Source organism: Tamandua tetradactyla, chromosome 2 (genome assembly GCF_023851605.1).
Source record: "Tamandua tetradactyla isolate mTamTet1 chromosome 2, mTamTet1.pri, whole genome shotgun sequence".
Classification (NCBI taxonomy): Eukaryota; Metazoa; Chordata; class Mammalia; order Pilosa; family Myrmecophagidae; genus Tamandua; species Tamandua tetradactyla.
The window spans coordinates 219,104,010-219,120,342 of record NC_135328.1 but is presented as its reverse complement, the minus strand read 5'-3'; the positions used below and the strand labels follow the sequence as shown (position 1 = coordinate 219,120,342).

General features: G+C 60.1%; 1 protein-coding gene across 5 annotated transcripts in view; it reads right to left on the bottom strand.

Moving 5' to 3' along the window:
- ACOT7 (acyl-CoA thioesterase 7) overlaps nucleotides 1–16,333 on the bottom strand; it is a 108,764-nt gene that overhangs the window by 60,874 nt on the left and 31,557 nt on the right. For all 5 annotated transcript variants that reach the window (XM_077151487.1, XM_077151484.1, XM_077151483.1 and 2 more), the window contains exons 2-4: nucleotides 10,742–10,859; nucleotides 4,519–4,675; nucleotides 401–492 (exon numbers count right to left, since the gene is read on the bottom strand). In XM_077151487.1, coding sequence (XP_077007602.1) covers nucleotides 401–492; nucleotides 4,519–4,675; nucleotides 10,742–10,855 — 363 coding nt within the window. In that variant the 5' untranslated portion in view covers nucleotides 10,856–10,859. The remainder of the gene's footprint in view (nucleotides 1–400; nucleotides 493–4,518; nucleotides 4,676–10,741; nucleotides 10,860–16,333) is intronic.

The following is a 16,333-nucleotide window of genomic DNA, read 5'->3' as shown; positions in this document are numbered from 1 at the left end:
CTGCCCCTAAAAGCTGCCTGCAGGGGAGCGCTGGGCCTGAGGGGGAACAGCTCTGTCCACATAGCTGGAGGAGGGAGATGCCGGCTGGGGGCAAGGAGGGAGAGACAAACACGCAGGCACAGCGCCATCTCCATTCCCTTCACAGGGCCGTGGGGGAGGCAGTCGGGTGGCCCCGGCTCTCACCGAGTCACCCCATCTTCCCCCTCACTCAGGGTCCTCCGGGGGGGCGTCTGGGGGGCTATCAGGTGCAATCCCGGTAGGAACTGCTAACGTCGCCCCACTGGTATCCCCTCAGAGGTGGGCTGACGCCCCCCTGGGCCTGGGCACCCTGCTCCGCTCCACTGAGCTCCCCGACACCTCCCCCTGCCAGCCGCCCCGAGGAGAGGGGCTGGAGCCTCACCACGACAGGGGGCACCTCCAGGACCTTGTCCACGTTCTTCAGCGACAGGGGCACGTACCACAGGGTGGCCTTGTTGGTCAGCTTCTTGGTACCTTAAGGGAAGAAAACCATAGCGGTGAGGGGCAGCAGAGCAGGCAGCTGCATCCACGCCCGAGCCCCTGAGGCCAATGTTTAACCCCAAATCCCAAAGCACCACACACATGTGATTGCGTCCACCCTCGCAGCCTGCCTTCTGCCCCCAGACGGGACCCAAGGGAGGGGCGCAGGGCCCTGTGTGCCACCCTCAACCTCTCTCCTTCAAGTGAGAAGTCTCAGAGCTCCAATCCAGAAGCTTCTAGGGGCTGAGAGATGGACTCTGGGCTGCTGGCGTCCCCTTTGGGCCCAACGACAGGAAAGAGCCTGCCTTGGGCCTGGGATCTGGCCAGCGGGCAGAGCACAGCGCGAGGGGGCTGGGCCCAGGTGGGCAGAGACCCGCCGGGTGGCCTGTCAGCACTAACAGCTTAGAACTTGTTCTGTCCACAGCCCCACCTGTTCGGGAAGAGCCCAGAGCCCAGAAGTGTGAAGGTGTTTGCCTAGAGACACAGGGCAACTCAGGGCTGTCCTGAGCGTAGGCCCGGGCCTCTCTGGTTCCTGAATCATGGGGCAGTAGCCACCAAGATGCTTTTAAAAATAGCTTCTTCATCATGGAAGAGTCCCAGGTAGAGAGGAAGGTAAAGCTGTGGGAGGTGACAGGGAGGGCGAGGGAAAGCAGGAACTGGCCCTCTGAGCTGCCCACGAGGAGCGCAGGGCTCAGCAGCGACTCCTCACTGCCTCCCCGAGGCCAGCCTGGGCTTCCGGGACCCCCTTTCTCTGCTAAACATGCGCCGAGCACCAGGTCGCCTCCTGCGGGGGCCGCGGGCCTGCCCTGTGCGCCCTCACCCACGGCTCCCGAAGCCATGCGCTGGTGGGCTGCAGGCTCCCAGGGACAGGCCAGCAGGACACAAACGTCTCCTGGCTGCACTTGGACTGAGTGAATCTGACAACCTGCTTTTGGGAATAAGGATTTCCTGTTTGCCTCAGCTAGAGCTGGCCTGACACGCTGGTTTCCATGGCAACCCCGAGTGGCCCTCTTCTAGACCCAAATGAACAACAAGGTGCAGGCGAGGCAAAACAAGCTAATTGTGCTTTCTCAATCACTTAATAAAACCATCAAAAGACAAGTGCAGCATTAAAAACATCTATTTTAAAGCCTTAAAAGCTACCAGCTATTTTCTAGAGCAATTCACAGCAATCCATCCTCGTTAGCTTAATATTTTGACAGCTGCGGTGCTGAGTGGGCCGTCTCCACGCAAAGCCGCGCTGGCTGTCTGCAGGCATATGCTCGCGCCTCTGCTCACAACTGGCAGCGCAGCCCAGACCGTGGGGGCACAGCCCAGGGGACCCCGCCTCCTAGGGACCATGGGGGGCACTGCCCAGGGGACCTCGCTTCTTGGGGTAGGAGAAACAGGCCACCATGGGGTCCTCACCACTCGGCCACGTCCAGGCGGGACCCTGGGTGCCTCCTGCCCGCCGGGTCCTCTTGGCTGGGCTTCACGGGGCTGCTGGTGGGCACGGGGGGCCGGATGGCCACCCAGCCCGGCCCCGAAGGGCCAGCTGAGTGGACGGCGCATGGGCAGGCAGGCCCATCACAGAAAGGGGGACAGCGAGGGAGACATGTGTGAGAGCAGAGCCAGGAGTGGCAAGGTGACAGAGCTAAGAGAGAGCAAAGAGGTGCCGATACAGAGAGGCTGCCGCAGATGCAAACGTGGGAGGAGGGGCAGGGAGGGAGGGCATGGGAGAGCAGAGACAGAGACACAGAGATAACAGAGACAGTCGGGTCCCAGAATGAGGAAGGGAGGTCGCGGAGGCCCCCACCCCGAGCCCGTTTGCTGCTTGGGAGACAGGAAGAGGCCTGAACCTAGAGCGAAACCCAAGACCAGGGTGGAGGGTCGTGGGGGGCTTCTCTGAGAGGCACACGGTTCTCCCACCTGGGCGCTCCGGCCCGCAGGGGCTGTCCTCCGGGGTGGGGGAGCAGCACTCTGCCCGCAGCTCCTCGCCACCTTCAGCTCGAGACAGGGCCTCCTGCCCACGTCCAGCCTCACCCCTAATGCATGGGCGGGCCCCCACGAACGTGACTTGGACCCGGTCATTCGGCGCTGGTCTCCCCTGTGCTCCCCCCGCTCCCCCACCAGCGACAGACCCCACATCTGCGAGGAGCCGCGACGCTGCCAGCAAGAGGGAGGCACACCCGCCCCCCCAGAAAAGGGGCACTCCTGAGCGGGCGGGGCATCCTCTGTGGGGGCTGCCTGGCAGCGCCGGCCTCCACCCACTCAGTGCCCACCCGAGACAGCAGCCGCTCGGGCCGGCTGAGGGCAGCGCGGTCCCCAGGGAGGGGCAGAGGAGGAGGTGCTGGGCCAGGGCTGGGTGGGGAACGCGGCGGGCTGGGGGAGGGGCCAAGGCGTGACACCGAGAGGACGGAAGCCACACACCTGAAGAAGCCGTGTGCCCTTGCCCTTGGGCTCCTCCAAGGACCCAAGTGAGGAAGGCAAGGCGAGCCTCACGCTTCCAGAAGGGAAGGCTGGAGGGAGCCCCGAGGAAGGGGGCCGGGTCCCCAAGGCAGGGGAGTAGAGTGGGGGCGGGTGCATCAGCCATGAGACAGCACCCTTCCCACAGGGGTGGCCCAGGCCTGGTGGCTGACAGCGGCCTGACGGCCTGACGACTGGAGATGGCCCCAACGTGGCCACTCGCCCGCCCCCTTTCCCTCCCGAGAAGCAAGAGCCACCAAATCCTTCTAGACACAGCCGCCTGCTGAGGGCAGCTGCGCCTGCAGGGGGCCCGCACACGGGGGCTCCTCTCCGGCTGTGGACCCCCACATGTCAGAAAGGGGGCTTCATACACGGATGGGACCCTGCAAAGCAGGCCCCGCGCCCCAATCCTGGAGTGACTCCCTGGCACTGAAGCATTAGTGAAAGCAGCCCGGGAGATGGGGAGGCGGTGGTACTGGGTGGCGGTGGCACTGGGTGGCGGTGGCACTGGGTGGCGGTGAGGGTAGCACGGGCTGGACATACCCGGTGCCTCTGGCGGAGCCATGCCAGGCGCAGACCTTACCACACGCTACCCCCTCTGTGGGGTCGAGGCACAGCCGCTGCACAGCCCGGGGAAAGGCTGGCCCGGGGCAGAGTCTGTCAGACTCACGCTGTCCCAAGCCCGTCCCCAGCCGACGGCCGCTGTCCCCAAAGCAGGAAGGGGTGCCCCAGGCTCCCCTGCCACTGCCACCGCCTGAGGCCAGGCCAAGGCCGACGGCCACGCGCAGCTCTGCCGGCCCCCACTGAGCGGTGCGGCCCGCAGGCCCCGCAGCTGGGCTGGCCTGCCTGGTTCTGATCCTCAACCCAGCTGAGGTCATCGCACATTCCGGCTGGACTGATGGGGCAAGGGGACTCCAGCCCATGACCAATCCGGAGCACAGGGCTACAGCGCCTCCTTCATCTGCGGACAGCAGGGCTGCCGGCCTGGGGCAGGGGGCAGCGAGAGCCACAGCGTGGTCCGGGCGCAAAGGCCGGGGCCAAGGAAGGGCCGGCCCCTCCCCACAGCCAGGTTATAAAAAGAAGCGTGTGCGTGCGAGCTAGGACTGTCCCCACGCTCTCCTGCGCCAAGAGTGGGAAGATGAACAGGGGTTGCCATGGTTACCAGAGCCAAGGAAGAGAATATTCAGATCAAACCGGAGTCAAAGGTTCGCCCAGAGAACTTGATCTCAGCCTGGTTCACAGGGCCAGGAGAAGTGGGGGACAGGACAGCGTCCTCCACAGAGCCGGTTCTGTGTTGCCCGCCCCCAGCCAAGGACCAAGCCATCCCCCTAGAGCCCCTCACCCAAGCCTAGGCAGATGCCGGGGGCCTGGATGCCACCCCACCAGTCTCCATGTGCGCCCACCCATCGCCTGCCCAGTGCAGGGGGTCAGCACTCCCAGGTGGACCACAAGGGGCCAGTGTCCACCTGGGGCTTGAGCAGCGCCGCGAGCACAGCACGCGCCCCACAGGAGCACTGCAACCGCTGCGGTCCGAGTCCCTGACCTGGAACCTTGGTGAGAGGTGCTGGGACTCACCTGTGAGGATGTTTTCGGACATGACGTTGACCTGGACTTCCACGGAGTGCTTGGAGGTGTAGGTGATCTCCGCGCTGACATGCGCCACCTCGCCAATGCACATGGGCGACAGGAAGTCGGTGCGCTCCACCCGGGCCAGAGCAGCCACGCAGCGCTCCTGCGGACATCAGAGGTGGGCTCAGGCTCCCCAAGTCCCCGCCCGCTGCCCCCACCCGCCCCGACAAGCTCCATGCAAAGGGTCTTTATTTTCTTTCTGCTGTGAGAGCGACGCAATGGACTGCCACGCCAAAACAAGGCCACGCCACGCCACGGCACCGCTTATGGTGGTTCCTCGCGCTGTGGGATTATGGGTGGCTTTTTTCTAACTCTCCTGCCATAAACATGCATTACTTCTACAATCAAAAGTGAGGGGAAAAGAAAAAAGCACACTATTGAAAATTTGCGAAAAGCAGAAAAGTAAAAAGAGGAGGGAAAAATCACACCCCTCTTGTAAAGATAACCACCGTTACTATTTGGGGAACATCCTTTCCAGGCTTTTCCCCCTAAAAATAGGGGCTTGAGGGTTTGTTTGTTTGCCTGATTCCTTGCTTTGCTGTTTTAGATTTATATAGTCACGCCCAAACTAAACCTACACTTTCACATTCTGCTTTTTCCACCCAACGTGGGGAAAAAGAATCTGCCCGTGGTATGACAAGCCTTTCGCAATCACTATTTTTAAGTTTATTTAAATTTTATTTCACCTCTAAACAGGTAACCTGTTTTCATGATTCAAAGTCACAAAGGCACGAAACGGGGCCCAGGCTGGCCTCTGGCCACCCCTTCCTGGGCCACCAGGAACCCGGCGGTAATGGGCGCTGGGGGCGACGCGACTGGCACCGGCTGTCCAGAGGCCGAGGCCCCAGCGGGCACAGCCCTCCGCATGGGTGCCCAGTGACCACACCGACACCTGCCTGCTCTTCTCCCTGACCCCCATTTCGGAGCCCCTTCTCTACTGGGACATGAAAGACTTCCTGATCTTGTTTCCATGACACTTTTCATGATTTCTTCTTCACGACACAACACTGCACAAATATTTTTAATATGCTCTTTTGTCCTTAAGAGATTTGGGTCAACACCAGTTGCTTCTCGTTATAAATAATTCTGTGACAGCCGGCCTTTCACTTCAACTGTTTTCTGCACCGGGGATTTTTTTGGGACTCAGAAGGACAGACACTTTGGGGTCTGTCATCGAGATGCTTTTCAGCAGGGAGCAGTGGCGGGCGCAGTCTCCGGCGCCCTACAAGGGACCCTGCTGTGGCACCCTCGCCACATGCAGAATCATTCTTAATCTTTGCTAATTTAATGATGAAAAAAAAATTGCCTTGGGTTTGAGCAATGGGACTGTGGCACTTCGTTTTCCGAACAGAGCAGGCAGCTCTTTCACGATTTTCCACTGGACACTAACCGCCTTTTGTAGGAAGTTTACACGGTGGGACTGAGGCCCCCCTCGCAGCCCCTGGGCTGGGGAGGGGCTGAAGAGAGGGAGAAGGGGACTCACTTGGATGGCCAGCCCTGGAATTCGCTCTCCTGTTTCATCCTCACAGCACTCCTTTTTACAAAAGGGGAGACTTGAGGTTTAGAGGTATTAGCCAAGTTGCCCAAGCCATACAGCTGAAACCTGACTTCCGCCCAAGCCCTGGCGCACCTGTCCTCTTTCCACCTGCTGCCACCTGTGGCCCTGCCACCTGCATGAGTGCTCACCTGGCAGTATCAACTGGGCAAATCCCTGGGTCCACTCCACCCCCACAGAACCTGCTCTGAGGTCCGGCTGGAAAACCTGAACCTTAGCAAGACCACGGGCATCTCTGTGCACACAGGCTCAGGGACACTGCCACCACTTCAGTTACTGGAGAAGCCCCTGAGACAGGTCTCAGCGAGGCAGGAAACCGGGGAATCGGGTAGAGCTCTGAGCTGACACACGCTGACACACACACACACACACACACACACACACACACACACAGTGCGTCAGGATGAGCTAAGGTAGTGTTCAGAACGGTTTTGCCCTCCCTGAGCAAATGCACGGGGCAATAGCACCACCCGCTGGCAGGAAACTGGAATGGCAAGCCAACCAGAACAAGCCGCCCTCAAGGCTGGCAGGCCCTGCACCTGAAATCATCCGCGCACTGCCCGTAGGACCAAATCAGGGAGTATACCCTGAGTCTACCTGGGGAGTGGCTCAGTTAAGAGACAGTGGGATATGCCTGCACACAGGTCCCAGATGCACGCCTAGGGATTTCCACCTTTAGTGGAAATGGCAGCAGAGCACTCCCTTTCCACCTGCTCACATGCTGAGCCCGCTGTACACACCTGAGCCTTTGGATGTGCTCAGTCTCCGTAACGGCTACACAGGACCCCTCAGCTACGGGCCCAGGCACGGGGCATGGCCTTGGCACCACAGATTCTGGGGGGACCGAGGCAGAGCCCTGGCCCAGGGCCCAGGGTGAGACCACATGGGGTCCTGTACTCCAACGGAGATGAAGTGTGGCAACGGTGGGTAGGGCTGGAGGGGCAGCTTCAGGGGGCAGGGATGGCCTTACTAAGGAGGTGGCAATGGCGCTGAGACGAGGACGACAAGGAGTCACTGGGAGGTCTGTGGAGCACCTGGGGCAGAAGGGAGGGCAGGCGAGGACTGCAGGGCGCAGCTGGGCGACAGGCTGGCACTGGAGCAGCAGGAGACACAGCCAGGGGGTCGGTAGGGCCAGGTCCACACACTTGGTGCTCCCTGCACACTTAGTAAGGGGTGTTTGTGCCTCCCACCGTAGTCCAGGACACTGACAGGATGGCAGCACTCCTCTCCCTGCTGTCCCCACAGGCTGCCCCCACAGCACTGCCCAGAAGCCTGGATAACAGCGTCAACGTGCAGGCGCGGCACAGGGCATGTGAACCATGGCTGACACGCAAACCTTAAGCTTGGTTCTTTCCCAGCTTAAGATCATCAAGCAGAAAACAAATACTACTGGGCAGTGAGTTACTTAGGAGACTGAATGAACGAGTCTCATTCATTATGTCACAACCCCAGAGCTAAGGTTTGTCTTTTTGCTTTACAGGAGAAGAGACCTGAGAGGCAGCTGGTACCTTTGCTCACCGAGCTGGTTGTGCCTGGCCCACGCCGGGCACCTCTAACCTGACCCTGGCAGCCGTTTCTGAGGACCTGGCAGGGTGCTGACCTGGAACAGCCACCCCACAAGGACAGGTGGGATCTGAAGCTTCAGGCTCCTTCCAGCCTCAGCCAAGCCTCTGTGATGGAACTCGCAGTTCCCAGGCTTACAGGGGCTGCAGCAGCCCCCACTGCGGCAAAGTAGCCAGGGGCCCTCAGGAAACCACAGGGGCCAGGGCTGGACCCTGAGCGCCACAGGGCCTCAAGCTGGGATGATACCGCAGAAGCTGAGCCTGTAGGAGCAATGTGGGTCCTGGGTTCAACTCCCAGCTCTGCCACTCAGGAGCTCTGGGGCACTTGCGGTGACTTTTAGCCTCTCTGAGCCTGTTTCTTTGTCTAAAATACAGATGACGAGTGGTGCCCATGGACAGCCATGAGGATGTGAGAGTCCAGTGGGCATGAACTGCTGAGGAAATGCCAGGGGGTGGCGGCTGCCCCTTCTCAGGGATGTGTGGGGGCTGAAGGGGTTACTAAGCCTGAGGCATGGGGAGGGCCTGGCCTGCTGTGAGGGCCTGGAAAGGGACTGCTGAGCGCAGCTCAGGGGGTCCAGCCCAGGGGGACCCTTGGAAAGGCAGGCAGCTTTTCCAGGCCTCCATCTCCTCCCCTGTAGGATGGGGTTATTTCTAGTAGCTCTCCCAGAAGATTGTTGGAAAGACAGAAGATAAGAAAGGACAAGCATAGCCCAATGTCAGTGCTGGATGGTGGAGGCTCTTGAGAGGGTCTCAGGTGTTCAACATACATTGACGAGGCCGACCTGCTTGCTGGGCATCCGGGGTGGGCAAAACAGGCCAAAGTTCCCTGCCCTGGAGGTGATCTCGGGGAAACAGACTCCAAAAGCAAATCCGCAAGTTTCTGTTGTGCCAGGTATGGGTGCTGAGAACAGCTGAGGGCAGTGGGGGACTCGGGCATTGGGGGGTCAGATCAGAGCAGACCTGAGGAGGTGAAGGAGGAGCAGGTAGGAATCTGCAGGAACAGCATTCCAGGCAGAGGGATCAGCCTGTGCAAAGGCCCTGAGGCAGGGATGCACTGGCAAGTTCAAGATGTAGCAATGAAGCCAATGTGGCCAGAAAGTGAGAAGAGAGAGAGAGGAAGGAGGCGAGGATGGAAAGCTGGGGGACAAGGCAGGGGACGAGGCTTGTGTGGACTCTGGCTTTTCCTCTGAGTGAGAAAGGAGCTTCTGGAGGGCTCTGGGCAGCAGAGGGACGCAATCTGCCCTCATCTTCAAAGGGTCTCTGTGGCTGCTGTTAGAGACCCAGATGGGCAATGGCAAGCAGGCAGAGCTGTGGGGGGATGTTGCAACAATCCCAGTGGGGCTGGGCCCCCAGGGCGTGGTCCACCTAGGGCTAGGGAGCAGGTGTCCAATTTGGAAAAGAAGAGAATGGGGAGCCAACAGGATTTGCTGCGAGCATGCATAGGGGTGAGAGGAGGAGGCGCCAGGCTTCAAGCCCAAGAAACTGGAGGTTGCTGAGGCTGTTCACAAAGGAGAGGGAACCTGAAGGAGAAGTGAGTTTGGAGGCAAGATCAGAGCTTTTTTTTGGACATGTGAAGCTCAGGAGGCTAGTGAAACATCCAGGTGGAGTCAGCCAAGAGATACTGGCTGGAGACAGAACCTTAAGGCTGCTGTCATATATTGAAAGTTACAGGTGGGGTGAGACTATGGAGAGAAGCCCCTGCCCCTGCCTGGGCCCTAGCACTGGGCACCTGGAGCTAGAAGGCTGTCCCTGGAGCTGTCCTGGGCATTGCCTGGGCCTCGCAGCCCCTCCCTCTCCTGAGCCTGAAACGTCTAATCTAAACCAGACACCATTTCTTTCCCCCAGCCCAGAGGCATCTCCCAGCCAACAAGTCAGAATGTACCCTCCTGCAGCCCAGGCTCAGGGAACGGTGGAAGCAGTGGCCCACAGTGTGGGCCTGGAGTCCAAGTCTAGATTCAAAGCTCAGAGGTGCCACCCACAGGGTCTTTGGGCAAGAATCTGAACTTGCTATGCAATGGGAGTGCCAGGAGTCATGCCTGCCCCCGGATGCCAGCAGGCACATCCATGACCGTCGATGGCACCCTCACCCACTTGGCTCTGAGCCCCCTGCCCATTCCCCTGGCCTGGTCTGTACTTCCCAGCTTTTGGAGGGTCTCCCCAGGACCTGCTCGCCGGCTCTACCAGCCCCCCAGCCCAACCCCCACACGTGTGTGCACACACCACTTAGAGCCAGGGCTAAGTCTTCCTTCTCGCTGATCAGAGGAAAGCCCAGCAGCGGCACGCACCGAGGCCTGCAGGGACCCAGACGTTGTGTGTCCCCCACACTGTGGCCTCCCCAAGCCTGGCCACAGCACCCAGGGGCTGGCTTCTCTCCCACCAGCTGCACGCTCCAAGAAAATGTCAGTCCCCACTGGACTAGAGGGCGGCAGGAGAGGACAGGCTGACTGCACGCTGCAGGGCCACAGGGCTGCCTCCTACCAGGCTCCACGGTGGGCAGAGAGTGGGCACGGCCAGGCCGGGGCCTGGGGGCCTCCACAGCCAAGGAAGCTGCAGAATGGAGAGCAGCAGCGCTTGCCCACAACTGGGTCAAGGCCGAGGTGGGACTGGGCCCAGGGTTGCATGACACCCACGTCTCTGCTCTTTGCCATCCTGATAAACTCCCACCCCAGGCGGGTGTGGACACATCTGATCAAAGTCAAGACCAATGAGGCCTCAAGACACAGCTGAAAGGGGGGGCCTCCCCGGGGATTCCGGAGTGGGGGAGGAGGCGCAGAAAGAGCAGCTTTCCAGCCAGCTGCTGGCTCCCGGAGCAGGGATCATCTCCCAGGGGTTTCCCACCCTCCTCACTGCAGCCAAAACCAAGTGTCGGCCCAGCATCGAGATGGCCAGAACGTGGGGGAGTCCCAAGGCCCGGGGGCCGGAGGGCAGCCTCAGGACCAGCTCCCCCACGAGCTCCTCTCCTCAGCCAAAAGTGCAATGTGGGCGCGGGCCGGGCACAGAGGGGGCTCCAGGCCTCTGGGGCCTAGAATCTTCCGTGCGAGGCCAACCTCACCCCATTCTGGCTGTTGCAGTGCCGGGTGCTGATGATGACCCCTGCCTCCTCGATCATCTTCAGGATGGTCCCTCCGTGGACGTTACCCGCGACGTTGGCATCATCTGGCCGCATGATCCTGGGCAGGGGAGAGAGAGGGAGCGGGATGAAGCCTCCATGGGAAGGTCACTTCTGCCACAGTGGCCACCCAGGGGAAAGGGGAAGGGTCCTCCCAGGGCATGATGGTCCGACGTGTTTGAGTTCTTCCCTAATGGTGAGTTCACCAGGGCACGAGCCAAGGGGACCAGCCAGGGGAGGGGCCCTGGGGTCCACCTCCACAGGATAGAAGGACAGGGCAGAGGGGACTGATCTCCCCGCTGGACCGCAGTCCCGCGGCCTGGCCCACGGAGAGGGAAGAGGGACAACAGAGACCTCCAGCAAAGCCGGGTGGGGCGGCGAGGCGAGGCAGCTGCCCACCCCCCCCACCTCCTGGTTCCCAGACCCGCAGCTGCCAGGTGCACAAAGACACAAAATGTGCATTTGTAAACTCCAGGACCACCCATTCCCACTGGGAGTCCCAGGACTTGGGCGTCCCTCGGGCAGCAGGTGGTAGCAGGCTCTCTGCCAGTCACCCCCCAGCATGAGGAGCTCTGCCAGGGCAGCATGAGGTTGAGAGCCGGGGATCCTCCAGAGAGGTCAGGGAGAACAAGAAGGAAAACGTGCCCTTGCCGTGGGCAGTGAGCAGGTGGGAGCTCAGTGGCATCTTGGAATCCCAGCAGCCAGCCTGGTGCTCTGACGGTGGGCAATCCCAGCCAAGCCGGGTGCTTTTCCAGAAACCCATTTGGCGAATTACATCTGCATCTGGGGGCCTCAGGCTGGAGAGCAGGAGGCTGCACCATGCACCTGGCCGCGGCTCCCACCTGCCCAGCATCCACCTGCAGCCTCACCCAACCCCCACACCCTTGCCGGCCGGGGAGAAGCTCTGAGCTCTGTTACCCGTCAGCCCACCTCCACCTCCACCCCAATCTTTCCTCTTTGCTATTAAGAAAAAGAAAACCCAGAAAGCAAGCACGACACCCACTGGCAGCAACTGCTGGTCTCCTGGTCAGACCCAGGAGGGCAGCCACACTTGCCAGCTGGGGGAGCAGCAGCTGGAAACCCAGATTTTAATGTGAAATCTCCCAGGATTTAAACAGCAGCGCCTAACTGAAATGTGTTTCAGGTTGGGGTGGGGGTGGACAAAACAGACAGCTGTGGGCCCAAGCCGGTCCTGGGGGTGCTGACCCACCCTCTGCCCTGCACTTCTTCCCATCCCCCCTCCCATCCCAGAAACTTCACAAAAAGGCCAAGGTCAGCCACTGGTGATGCCCTCTGCCATGCCCAGGGTCCTCTCGGCTAGCGGCGCGGCCACATCGCTCATTAGGCCCGAGCATCGTGCAGCCCCTCTCCCATCCTCCGCCCTCCCCGGCCCTCGCAGCCCAGCACTGGCCATGGCCTCCTGGCTCTGAGTCTGGAATGCCCTTTGCTCTCCCAGCCGTTCCTGTCCCAGACCGGACAGGACCCTGCCATGACGGGCTGAGCAGGCTGGTGCAGGGAGCCAGCCCACCAGACGCCCCCACCTCGGACCTGACCACAGGCGGCTTGAATGGCGCCGGCAGGGCCGGCGGGCAAGGAGTCTCGCCCTGATGGGGCAGCCACCCCCACCTGGGTCCGGGAAAGCTTCCAAGGGAAGCAGCTGCTCGGCCAAGTCCTGGAGGATGAGTGGAGCTGAGCCAGGGCTCCGGGATGTTCCAAGGAGAGCCCAAGGGCCAGGAGAACTCGGGCAGCTCCAGAAACAGGCAGCAACCCTGCAGGGCTGGCCCACAGCCCTCAAGGCGTGACGCAAGAGCTAGGCTGGAGGAGGAGGTCGGAGCGAGTCAGGAGCCCGTCACACAGTGCCTGGCCAGGGAAGGCGTGGGGACTCCAGGCTGACAGGACAGACTCGCCCTCCTTGGGGAGGTCCTAACTCACTGCTTCCCTCACAGCCCCAAGGGCTCCTCTTCCTAAGCAGGAATCAAGTCTTGTCACTCCCCCTGGTCACACCCCCCGGGGCTCCTCCCATTTACAGAAAAATGACTCAACCCCAGAGAAGCACTGGGAGTTCTTCGGGATCAGGAACCTTGCCTGCCTCCTCGGGCTGCAGCTGCGCTCACCACGGCTCTCCCCAGCACTCCTGCCCTGCCCGCCCCACGCCCTCGTCCACGCAACATCTTACCAGTCCTCGTGAAGACGAGGACATTCCTCTAATGGGAGGCGGGGGTCTCAATCAATACACCCTTACAGGTGGCACTATCTGTCACGTTTCCAGCTGCACGTGTGCTGACCAGCAACTGCACATACAGGGACAGCTGTTCCCACCCATGATTAAACAAAGGATGTGCAAAGCCATTCACGGGTATAATGCAGAAGACCGGGCATCTCCTTGGTGTCCACCAAAGGACACAAGTTAAATTAAGTTACAGCAACACAAGGGAACAGGGCCCCACCTTTAACAAGGGAGGGAGCTCTTCCTGTATGAAAGGTTCCCTGCAATACATCGTCAGGTGAAAACAAGCAGGCCCAGGACAAGGGGAGCCTTCTGTGGACATCTCTGGTCGGCCCTGGAGAAGGGACTGGGTGAGGACTTGAGCAGGGAAAGCTTCCCCTGAAGTGCCTCGGTGCCTTTCAGATTTTGAAATATGTCACAGTATCTGAAGACATATATTACCTTTAAAAATCCTCCAAGAGGTAACAACATGGGTAAATGTAAACGCCAGTACTATAGCATTCTTAGTTTGTAACTCCACTTCTTATTCCCTACAGAATCTCAAAGACAAATGCATGAAATGTGACGATAACGAGTGGTTTGGGAACCGTATTATAGAAACATACTCTGGGATAAGAACTACATAAAGTGTGTGGGGAGGGAGTGTAGGAACAGTTCACGCACACTTCTGAAGTTGGTAACAAGGCAAATGAGACTGCTAGAGACTTAGGAAGTTAAATGTAAGCCCCATGGTAACTACAAAATAAACATCAGAGAATATGCAAACTCATGAAGACAGAAACTGGAATACAGGTTGCAGGGGCAGGGGGAATGGGGGCTAATGCACAATGGGTATAGGGTTTCTGTTTAGGGAGATGGGAAATTCTTAGTAATGGAAGGTGATGAGGATACTGAAATATTATAAAGGTGATTGTTTTAGTTTGCTAATGCTGCTGGAATGCAATATACCAGAAATGAATGGATTTTATAAAGGGGATTTATTAAGTTACAAATGACAGTTTTGTGGCCTTAAAAATGTCCAAACCAAGGCATCCAGGGAAAGACACCTTGACTCCAAAGAAAGGCTGATTTCTGTCACTTGGGAAGGATGTGGCAGACGTCTGCTGGTCCTTGTTCCTGGTTCCACTGCTTCCAGCTTCTGATTCCAGTGGTTTCCTCTTTAAGTGTTGGTGGGTCCTAACTTAGCTGCTCTGGGGCAAAACTCTGGGTTTCATCTCTTCGCTTAGCATCGCACAGGAAGGCACCAGGCAACCTCTGCTGGGCTCCACCCTCCAAGCGTCCGGGTCTAAGCATCTGCTCTCTCTTTCGGCACTCCAAGCTCCTCCACATATCTGTGTCGACTCTGAAGCAACTGCATTTTCTCCAAAATTTCTCCCCTTTTAAAGGACTCCAGTAAACTAATCAAACTCACCTGGAATGGGCAAAGTCACGGACAATCTGCCTGCAGAGGCCCCCGACTGCCTGGGCAGGGGTGCCCGCCTGCTCAGCTGGGAAGCATGGCTGCAGGGAGCCCCAAGCATCAGAGCCAGGGCAAGCGGTGAGTGGCGCCAGCTCCAGCGAATTGTACATCGATCCCCAGGGCCCAGCCCACGGGGCCAGCCTGGCCACAAAGAAGGCCCCAAGTTCCAGCCACGCCAGGTCCAGGGGCGCAGCCTGGCTTCCCGTGCCGCCCAATCCAACCACAGAAGAGGCTGCAGCCGATCTGAAGTCTGCCCAAAGCCCGCTGTCACAGAAACCTTGTTTTATCAATAATTACAACAGGAACAGAAATGACTGGGGGCTCTTTCGAAAGGCCAGGGTTTGAGATCAAGCCCCTGTGGGGCTGGTTCTGAGAAGTCTATGGCAAACATCACCCTGGCATGTGGGTCTCGGGAGATTCTGCCCTTCCTCAAAGGGCAAACTGTCCCCCAGCCTTCCTCCAGGGTCTCAGCCACTTCGAGCCACCCCAGCTCCCCCCACCCCAGCAGGCCCGCACTTCCGAGCCGCCCACCCCCTTCTTCCCTCAGCCCCCCTTCACTGGAATCGTCAGACGGATCATCGTGGGGGGTCCCCTCGCCTCCCCCACACGGGGCCCTCTCCACAGAGTCCTGCAGGCAAGGGACATGGAAACCCCCAGGGAGAGAAGGGGCCGAGCCAGCCGCCTGGCTCCCTCTTCCTCCCCTGCAGTTCTTGGGCAACTTCGCCTGCCTCTCTGGCAGTCTTCAAGGTGTTGTCATAAGCAAAAGAGAACGACAGAGCCTGGCGGCCTCATCAAAAGCTCAGGCTTCCCCCCTGTTCCAGGCCTTCCCCAAAAGGTAATTTACGGAAATGATTACCAAGGGTACAAGAGCCCTGGCCCCCATGTGCTCTCACCCTCAGGCAAAAAGAGAAAGAGAAAGAAGCATCTAGACAGAGGAACACCCCGAATCCCAGCTCTGCCCCTTTAGTGTGGGGTGCTGGGAAGGCACAGAGGGCAGGAGAGGCTCCAGGGGTCCCTACGCCCACCCCAGGATGGCCACCTCAGGAGCCCTCAGTGGGCGAGGAACCAGGGCGGGGCTGGCTGGAGCCGAGGCTGCCTGGAAGCTAAACTCTCAGGCCCCCAAACTCTGGAAGAGTCTTCCCCACCCCAAGGCTGTGACCCCAGGGCACCTCCCCCTCAGCAGCTCCTGGGGCCCCTCCTGTGAGGGCAGGGCCCGGCTGGGGCAGGAATCGGCTGGGGCAGGAATCTCAGTTAAAGTGTCGAGTCTGGGGCCAGGGAGGGAGGGAAGAGGGGAGGCAGAGCAGGCAGAGCTGTGGCCAGCCCCGGCCGGCCCCCTCCTAGCCCCCATGTCCCCTCCTGGCCTACCTGCCCCTTCCCAGCCCCCAACTGCCCAGCCTGCCCCCTCCCAGTCCCCACTTGCCCCACTTGGCCCCTCCCAGCCCTGACCATTGCCTCCTAGCCACTGCACCCCTACCTGGCCAGCCTCTTGCTCCCCACCCCCACCTGCCCCTTCCCAACCCCCACCTGCTCCGCCTATCCCCTCCCAGCCCTCACCTGGCTCCGAACCCCCTGCCTGCCTCATCTGCCCCATCCCAGCCCCCACACCACCTCCACACTCCCACCAGCCCACTCCTGGTACCCACATCTGCTCCCGGCCACTGCACCCCCACCTGCCCAGCCTGCTCGTCCCAGCCCCCACCTGCCCCGCCGGCTCCCTCCCAGCCCCTGCACCCCCACCTGCCCAGCCTGACCCCTCCCCTTCCCCACACTCCCACCTGCCCTGCCTGCCCCCCTCCCAATTCCCACCTCCCCTGACACCCCCATCTACCCCCTGACCCTTCCTGGCCCA